Source organism: Lithobates pipiens, unplaced genomic scaffold (genome assembly GCF_037356315.1).
Source record: "Lithobates pipiens isolate NorthernLeopardFrog02 unplaced genomic scaffold, aLitPip1_a1.2 Scaffold_3, whole genome shotgun sequence".
Taxonomy (NCBI): Eukaryota; Metazoa; Chordata; class Amphibia; order Anura; family Ranidae; genus Lithobates; species Lithobates pipiens.
The window spans coordinates 48900138-48910194 of NW_027507790.1; the positions used below are offsets into that span (position 1 = coordinate 48900138).

The window sequence follows — 10057 nt, forward strand, 5'->3', positions numbered from 1 at the left end:
ATTACTTTATACACAGGTTATTGATAGTAACACGATTTTACATTTGGAGGGAGGGGAGCCGTTTCTTCCCGCCCACTATTGACCACTTCCCCACTTAGGCTCACACTCACTTAAGTGGTAATTTGTATGCAAGTGCCTCTATTTTTCTTATATCTCTTTAGCTGTAAGAGGGAGACTCTGGTGGATAATAAACTCCCAACTCTCACACCAGGGTTATAGAACCCCTCTGCTTTCCTCCCTTTTCTGCTTCCCTCCCTTATCCCCTCTAACACCTTTCATTCTTCCACCCCTCCCCACACACCCCACTCCCCCCACCCCTTTATTTCTCTTCTGTCCCCCTAGTCAGCCGGCAGGGGAGATGGAGGTACTAAGGGTCACCTCCCTAAACGCTAATGGGCTCAACGTACCTGAAAAAAGTAGGATGCTCCTCCAAGATCTGAAACGCTCACATTCTGGTGTGGCATATATCCAGGAAACCCACTTTAAAGAGGGCAAGGCACCCATCCTAAAGAGCAACTTTTATCCCTTTGCATATCACGCCTTCAATAGGACATCCAAATCCAGAGGGTTATCCATCTTGGTATCCAGGTGAGTTCCTTGGAACCTATTAGACATAAGAACAGACGCAGAGAGCAGATTTCTGTTTCTTAAGGTCACAATCGGTGGTATTAAAGGGACTCTGGCCACAGTATACGCTCCTAATTGCAACCAAGACCAATTCCTTTGCTCCACTATCAACTCGCTTATGAAATTTGCAGACGGTCAACTCCTTCTGGGTGGAGATTTCAATCTACCCCTAAGGTAGACACATCCACCGGAGGATCCTCGGTGGCCACTTCGCAAATGAGTTTTACAGACCCTCTACAACCACCAATTTACTGATGTATGGAGATTGTTCCATCCCGATGACAGGAACTACACATTTTACTCCCCTCCACATAAGGTATATTCCCAAATCGACTTGTTCATCATCCCCTAGCACATGCTATCGGCAGTTAAAGCAGTAAACATAGGGAACATCACATGGTCTGACCATGCCCTGATCAGACTGACACTGACTATGATCGAACATGCCTTTTCAAACACCAGACAGTGGCGACTCAATGAGAGCCTCCTTGATGACAAGTTAGTAGTTGAGAATGTGATCAAAGAACTGCAGTACTATTTTCAATATAATCTCACCCTAGACGGGATAATTTGGGAAACACATAAAACGGTAATAAGGGGGGGTCCTTATTAAACACGATTCCAGACTCAAAAAGGCCAGAGAAGCTGAACTGACTAAATTACTGACGGACATACACGCCCTAGAGACCCAACACAAACAGAACCCTGTGAGACCTGTGGAGACTGAACTCCTTAATCTGCAATGAGTGATTTCCTTTCTTCACTACAGAGCCAAGGCAGCACTGCAGTCATGCCAGAAACACTATTATGAATCAGGAGATAAGTGTGGTCTCCTACTAGCCAGAAACCTGCAGGAACAGCGCATACAATCCTACATACCCCACCTAGTGGACTCAGAGGGTAGAAATATACACCTCCTCCCCCAGATTGCATCTACCGGTACTTTTCGCAGGTTTTACCAATCTCTGTATAATTTACCTACTAGACCACAGTCACAACACAGTATCGAGGAATATATTTCCTCCTCAGGTCTCCCTCAGTTGTCGGAACAGATCTGAAAGGATCTGGAAGCTCCCACCTTCCTTAAGGAATTGCAAGAGCCCATTGGCTCATCCATACCAGGCAAATCTCTGGGCCCAGATGGATTCACCCATAAATATTATCGGCCATTTTTCTCCCAACTCGGCAAGCCGATGGTACGAACATTTAATGCCCTAGGACACAAGACGGTATTCCCCCTGAAGCTTTGAAAGCACATGTCTCTGTCATACCCAAGGAGGAGAGGGATCTATCAGCGTGTGGCATCTACCGCCCTAACTCCTTATTAAATGTGATACTTAAACTATTCACAAAAATTCTTGCCACAAACATTCAACCACACCTGACAGCATTAATCCTTTTCGATCAGGTCGGCTTTATACCAACCCGCAAGGCTCGAAACAATACCATTAAAGCCCTGAATCTTATCCATATGGCCGACCTCTCCGACCTCTCTGTGTTTCCGGGCATGGATGCCAAAGAGGCGTTAACTGGTCCTTTAAGTTTACAGTCTTACGGGACATGGAGCTAGGGGAGAGGATGGTGGGATGGATTTTGAGTGTGTACTTAAACCCTATTGCACAAATTAAAGCTTAAGGCCTTTTGTCAGAACCTTTCCCTATCTCAAATGGAACCCATCAAGGGTGCCCTCTATCACCCCTCCTCTTTGCCGCTTCACTGGAGCCATTCCTCTTCAAGGTCAGGCAAAACCCGGGCATCACTGGGATACGAACTGAAGACTCACACAAGGTATCTGCTTACGCGGATGATCTCTTATTTTCACTTACCAACCCGGTCATATCTCTACCGAACCTTTTAAGAGAACTAGACCACTATGGTTCCCTATCTAATTAAAAAATGAACATGTCCAAATCAGAGGCAATGGGTGTATCTTCATCCTTATCTCAAATTAAAGTCTTGAAAAATAACTTCAATTTTAGATGAACTTCTATGGCCCTTAAATATCTGGTAACGTTCATGCCATCTAGATTGAATCAAACCTATGCGTTGAACTTTCCACCTCTACTTAGTAGAGTATGGGTCCTAGTTTCCAAATGGCATCAGGGCCTTTTTTCTTGGTTTGGTAGATGCAACATAATTAAAATGTCAATCCTGCCCAAATTTTCATATCTCTTCCAAACATTGCCAATCCACATACCCCCAGAATTCTTCAGATTAATGCACTAATAGTTAATTTTATTTGGGCCCAGAAATGACCTAGACTTCAACGTCGATTCATGGTTATGCCGAAACATCACAGTGGGGTAGCGGTACCTGATATGCACAAATATTACCAGGCGGCTCATATGGGGAGACTAATAGACTGGTATAGACATGCTGATCTAGAACTGTGGCCAAAGATCGAGCAACCACAATGCATGGTCCCGTTGCGCTGTGCGGTCTGGTGCTTTGCAGATCTTACCCCTGCTCTTAGAAGGGACCCAACCTTGGGACCCACTTTGCAAATTTGCTCCCAAATATGTTCTACTACCTCACTATCCCCCGCCTGTTCCCCCCTTTACCCTGTTGTGGGGAATCCCTCCAGGATTGCAAGAGGGGCCTTTTAGAACACTCCTAGACTCGCAATGTTACCAGGCTTAACATTTCGCAAAATCCACGACCTGGCCCTCACTGTCTATGCTGACCTCGCCAACTGATCGATTCTGTCTTGACTTCTGGAGTGGCGTATAGCTCCGACACTTTTTGAACTTCCTCCTGCCCCCAGACAGATTCCAACGACCGCTGACTTCCTTAGAACAATTATGTGAGGCGACAGGTCCCCTCCCTCACACACTTTCGCAAATAGACAGGACTTTTCCCCTGGCACAACATAGGCGGATTATACGTTTTGCTTTAAAATCATCCATCTGTACTCGTGCCCAGGAAACCAAATTTAAACTTCTGACGAGATGGAACCGTACACCCTCAATACTTCACAAATACTCCCCTTCGATCCCCGACAAATGCTGGTGATGTCAAGAAGATAGGGGGACTTTACTTCATATTTTCTGGTCCTGTCTGAAATTGGTGCGCTTCTGGAAGGAGGTCCATCATATATCCCAGAAATTTACTGATTACGTCCTCCCTGAAGACCCTGCTCTCTTTCTACTACATGTCTCAAACTTACCTGAAAAAACATATAACAAATCAGTCTTGCGCAATCTTTTTAATGCTGCCAGATGGTGCATTGCCCTGCACTGGAGAGACTTAAGGTCCCCTTCTATCTCGCTTTGGCTCTCAAGAACCTAAGCGGTAAACAAGATGGAAGATCTGTTACTCTCTGCCCAAAACCAGCATGAGACTTACTCTATAACTTGGGTCCATTGGAACATATTCAAATTCTTAGAGGAAGGAAAGACCCTCTTTGCATTCTGAGGCTCTCAAAACATAGTGTTATAATGTCTTCAAGGTCCTCCAACCCCCTGTCCGCAACTACAACTGCCCTGCCTCCCCCTCACCTCCTTTCTCCTCCCTCTTCCCCCCACTGTACCCTCTTCCTCTCCTACACTTTCTAGCTTCATCCTTTTACCTAACCGGTGTTAAAAACTGCCTTATCCTTGCATGCATGGCAGCAATGATTACTCGAAACAAGAGTGTTGATTCCTCTCTTATCAGTTTAAGTTCTGTAGATTTTATGATTACTGGGCGTTCCGACACGGCCGCTTTTACTCTTAAACTAATTAGAACTGATGTTGTACATCCAGTTTGTACAGATTTGCTTTATGTTCACTCTATCCATGTATCTAACTACACAGGCGATTCCCTCACAATCTGACAGATTTGGAATGTTTTTGCAATGAAGAGTGGGCAAATATTGCCAAGTCCAGATTTGCCATGCGGATAGACTCATACCCAAAAAGACTGATTGCTGTAATCAAATCAAAAGGTGCTTTAACAAAGTATTAGTGTAAGGGTGTGCACATTTATGCAACCATATTATTTTAGTTTTTGATTTTTACTTCCCTCCACCTAAAAAATTTCAGTTTGTTATACAGTTTATAGGTCACATTAAAAGGTGGAAAAAAATCTGAAATAATTTATCTTTGTCTCTCTTTTTACATCACAGAAACCTGACATTTTAACAAGGGTGTGTAGACTTTTTATATAAACTATATCTGTCTTTAAAAAGAAAAAAATATATTTTTTACCATTGTTGGATTTTTTAGTCTTCAAGTAAAGAAAATAAATAAGAATATTTTCTATACACTTTAAAAAAAAAAATGTGTATTAAAGTTGTTTAGTCTACTTATATTTTGCTGCCTCCTGGTTCTTCTATTTTCTGCTCAAACATGCAAATAAAATTTTTAAACAAAACTAGCTTTTTTTCAGCAGGAACATGGTGGGATGCAGCCACTTCCAGCACTGAATGTGTACACTGACAGGAGATGCTTGGGCATGCAATTAAGCACTATTCAATAAATTATGTGTATGATGTACATACACTGTATATTAATATATTAATAATAATTGGGGGGGGGGGGGGGGCGGGTTGGTCATCTTCCCACAAATATAAAAAAAAAAAAAAAATCTGGAGATATTTTGGGGTGCTTGATTGCATTCCTCTAATACCCTCAAACAGCAGTTGCCATATTATATTAAAGAATAACTAAAGGCAGAGCTTTTTTTTTTTTTTTCGTTTTGGATAGAGAGGAGAGGGATTAGAACACCTGTTAGTTTTTATTGAGGTCTGTGCCCCTGTTATGGAGATTTATCTCCTATATTTTTACTGTTTACCATTATCATTGAAAATTAAAGTAAAAGAAAATCCCGAATTTTGGGTTGTCCCCAGAAAAGTAATAGTGGGGAAATCTTACAATGGGAACACTGGAGGTCCCCAAGGAATTCCTTTAATTTGCAGGGATTTCCTCTCACTTCCTGTTTGGTTATGGGACAGCAAGTGAAGGGAAATCTGCAATGGGAAACAGATGGTGAAAAAAAAAAATCTTACAGTGGTTATAACCCTCCCAGAGTACAGTGGCAAACTAAGTCTGTAATAATAAAATTCTCCCCCCAGCATCGGTGGTCAGTGGCAGGCTCGGACTGTAATAATAACCCCCACTCCTGCATCAGTGGTCAGTAGCAGCCTCAGACTGTAATCTTCCCCCCTTTCCCCTAGCATCAGTGGTCAGTGAAAGGCTTAGACTGTAATCATCTTCCCTTTCCCCTAGCATCAGTGGTCAGTGGCAGGCTTAGGCTGTAATCATCCCCCCCTTTCCCCTTGCATCAGCGGTCAGTGGCAGGCTTAGGCTGTACCGTGCCACCAGCACCAATGGTCAGTGGCAGGCTGAAGCTGTAATAAATCCCTGTCAGAAACCATGAAATCAGGCCGAGACAGAAGTACAGTTAAATTACACTTGTTTAATAATAAGTGTAAAAAGAACAAACGTAGTCAAAACATAGCCAAAGTTCAGTAACCGGAACAGATAGTCAGCCAAGCCAGAAGTCAGGATTCAATGTAGTGGAACAGCAAGCAGGATCCAAAGCCAGAAGGCATATCAGCAAAGCAAGTCTTGGACAGGATTGCAGGAGATAATTTCTATGATGTTGGCCAAGGCAAAGGCAGAGATCCTCTGGACTGGACAGCTTAAGTAGACAGGACTGACGAGTGGGATATCATCAACAGCTGAGTAACTGTGGAGAGATAGGATCTGGCAATTAGCCAACAGCTGAGCGGCCAGCTCTGACAGCACAACCTCCTCAATGACTCCTCCCCCTTGGAGGACCACCAGGCTTGAGGGGAAAACGTCTATGGAAATCACGGAGGAGGACAGGGGCATATACGTCTGAGGAAGAGACCCAAGAGCGTTCCTTGGGACCGTACCCATTTCAGTGCACCAGGTACTGTATGCGCCAATGGAACCTACAGGTGTCAACAATGGACTGTACTTCATACTCTTCATGTTTCCCAACCTGTACAGGGTAAGGACGTGGCACTGAGTTGGTAAAGCGGTTGCAGACCAATGGTTTTTATAAGGAGACATGAAATACATTCGAAATACGCATATTAGAAGGAAGGTCTAATGCGCAAGCCATTGGGTTAATCCTACGAAGAATATGTAAAGGCCCAATAAACCGAGGTGCAAACTTCAGTGAGGGAACGCAAAGTCGGAGATTGTAGGAAGCGCAGGTAGGTGTCTGCGGTCAGCATGGAGTCTGTGCCTATCATTAGCATGTCGCAAAGCCTTCTGGACTTATGCCCAAGTGGAACGAACACCATGGAGATGCTCCTCTAACGCAGGAATACTCTGCAGAACAAACGAGCCAGGCAACATGGAAGGTTGAAAACCATGATTCGCCATAATCTGGGACAATCTGGAAGCAGAATTCAAGGCACTGTTGTGAGCAAACTCTGCCTATGGTAATAGGTCTGACCAGTTGTTATGATGGTCAGAAATATAGAAACATAGGAATTGCGCTAAGGACTGATTGGCTTATTCTGCAGCCCCATTAGACTGCAGTGATACGTAGAGGAGAAAGCAGGCTGAATTCCCAACTGTGCACAAAAGGCTCGGCAGAAACGGGACACAAACTGACTACCCCTGTCCTAGACAATCACCTTGGGTAGCCCATGTAAGCGAAAGATCTCCCAAGAAAAAATGGAAGCCAGTTCCTTAGAAGTGGGCAACTTCATAAGTGGAATACAATGACACATCTTTGAAAACCGGTCAACCACCATAAGGATAACTGTGTTGCCCTGGGAGGTGGGTAACTCCACAATGAAATCCATAGACAGGTAGGTCCAGGGCCTCTCTCCATTGGGTATGGGTGGTAGGAGGCCCACTGGAAGATGTTGTGGAGTCTTTCTCTGAACACACATGGAACAGGCAGCTACAAAGGCAGTTACATCAGCACATACACTAGACCACCAGAATTGTTGAGAAATGGCCCAAAAGAGTTGATTCTTCCCAGGGTGGCCAGCAGCCTTGGGAGAATGGTAAGTCTGGAGCACAGTAGTACAGAGACTCTTTGGGACAAAGCAGCAGTCACAAGGTTTCTCAGGAGGAGCATGGACCTGAGCAGGAAGAATTTTGTCACCCGAAGGAGAAGTGAGACTGGTGCAAATTGTAGCCAGAATACGATCACGGGGAATCACAGGAACCGGAACCGACTCCAACTTGGAAGTGGAGGAAAATTGTCATAACAAGGCATCAGCCCTTACATTATTATGCCCTGTACATATGGTCGGACTTGTGCGATCAGATCGTGTTGTCAGAAAATCCAATCGTGTGTGGGCTCCATCTGACTTTTTCCATCGGGATCTCCGACACACAAAGTTTGAGAGCTGGATCTAAAATTTTCCGACAACAAAATCCTATCGTTTAAATTCCGTTCCTGTGTATACAATTCCAATGGACAAAGTGGCACCCATGCTCAGAATAAATTACAAGATGAAAGCTATTGGCTACCAGCACGTTTATAGTCCCATCGTACGTGTTCTACGTCACTGCGTTCAGAACGATCAGATTTTCAGACAACTTTGTGCGACTGTGTGTATGCTAGACAAGTTTGGGCCAAAATCCAACAGATTTTGCCGTCGGAAAGTCCAACCGTGTGTACAGGGCATTAGTACCAGGTAAAAATTAGACAATGTAATTGAAACTTGATAAGAAAAGAGCCCATCGCGCCCTTCTGGGAGAGAGGCGTTCAGCTTCAGACAAGAATGTGAGATTCTTATGGTCAGTAAGAATGAGAACCGGGACAGTGGTACCTTCGAGGAGATGTCTCCATTCTTTCAGGGCTAAAATGATCGCCAACAGCTCTCTGTCACAAATCAAGTAATTGCACTCCACAGGTGACAATTTCTTGGAAAAGTAGCCACAAGGATGCATAGCGCTCTCAGAGGTAAGATATTGAGACAAAAGGGCGCCAGCACCAGTCTCAGAAGCATCAACCTCAAGGATAAAAGGTAATGTAGGATCAGGATGTGCCAACACAGGAGCAGAAACAAAGGCAGCCTTGAGACTCTCAAAGGCCTTAATGGACTCCGGAGACCAAGTCTGTGGGTTACCATCCTTGTCATATCAGTCAGGGGCTTGACCAGAGACGAGAAGTTGCAAATAAACTTCCGATAATAATTGCCAAAGCCCAGGAAATGCTGCAGAGGATCTAAACCCATAGGTCAGTTTTTTTTCTAAGATTGCCCTGTATTTGCTCTTTGCTGTCGGCGAGGTACCGACCGCCATCATGGGCCGCAGACCCGCTCGCTGTTACAGATACTGCAAAAACAAGCCCTACCCAAAGTCCCGCTTCTGTAGGGGTGTCCCAGATCCCAAAATCAGAATTTTTGACTTGGGTCGTAAGAAGGCCAAGGTGGACGAATTCCCACTATGTGGTCACATGGTCTCCGATGAGTACGAGCAGCTGTCATCTGAAGCTCTTGAAGCTGCCCGTATCTGTGCCAACAAGTACATGGTGAAGAGTTGCGGCAAGGATGGCTTCCACATCAGAGTGCGTCTCCACCCGTTCCATGTCATCCGCATTAACAAAATGTTATCCTGCGCTGGGGCTGATAGGCTCCAGACTGGAATGTGTGGTGCTTTTGGGAAACCTCAGGGCACAGTGGCCAGAGTTCACATTGGACAGGTCATTATGTCCATCCGCACCAAGACCCAAAACAAGGAGCATGTGATTGAAGCTCTGCGCAGAGCCAAGTTCAAGTTCCCTGGCCGCCAGAAGATTCACATTTCCAAAAAGTGGGGATTCACAAAGTTCAATGCTGAAGACTTTGAGAACATGGTGGCTGAGAAGCGTCTTGTTCCTGATGGCTGCGGCGTCAAGTACATGCCTAGCCGGGGCCCTCTGGATAAGGAGGGCACTGCATGCTGAATGAGCTCCCCACTTTTATCTGACCTATGTACTTTTGAGATCTTGTATCAATAAAGTTTTCAAGTACAAGATTGCCCTGTATTTGGCTATATCCATCTTCCCATCAAATCTGACCAGAAATCATTCCTGAGGAAGTCACGTGGTTAGTGACGATACGCGTGGGATGATTGAGGTGATGTCACAGTTGAGCTATGAGGAGTTAATGGTAAGTCTTTGATCAGTTTGTGCTAGATTCTATATTGGAATGCTATTTTACAAGTGTTTTTACTGTGTGTGCAATACTTAGTTTTAAAAACATCTTTGGATTTTTGACATACTACACTATGGTAATTTCTCTGTGATTATGAGCTCTGTCTAGAGATTACCACAGGGATATCCATGAGGTTAATTGAATAAAGAGAGAGGAGATGCCAAACAGCGTCTGAGCGCCCATCCTTAAAGGAGTCTACACATCTGATTACATCTGGAGAAGATACAGCAAGGACTTTACAGCACTGGGATTTGGGTTTTAAACACCAGTAGAATATTGGATGTAGAATATCACAGGTTAAGGCTATACCTAATA

At 44.4% G+C, this 10057-nt stretch overlaps 1 protein-coding gene across 1 annotated transcript; it reads left to right on the top strand.

Annotated features, from left to right (window-relative positions):
• Positions 1-8817: 8817 nt before the first annotated feature.
• LOC143940370 (large ribosomal subunit protein uL16-like) lies at positions 8818-9561 on the top strand. Its single transcript, XM_077461640.1, is given in 2 exon segments — positions 8818-9473; positions 9475-9561. Coding segments are annotated over 2 exon segments (645 nt in total). The 5' UTR covers positions 8818-8850; the 3' UTR covers positions 9497-9561.
• The last annotated feature ends 496 nt before the right edge of the window (positions 9562-10057 follow it).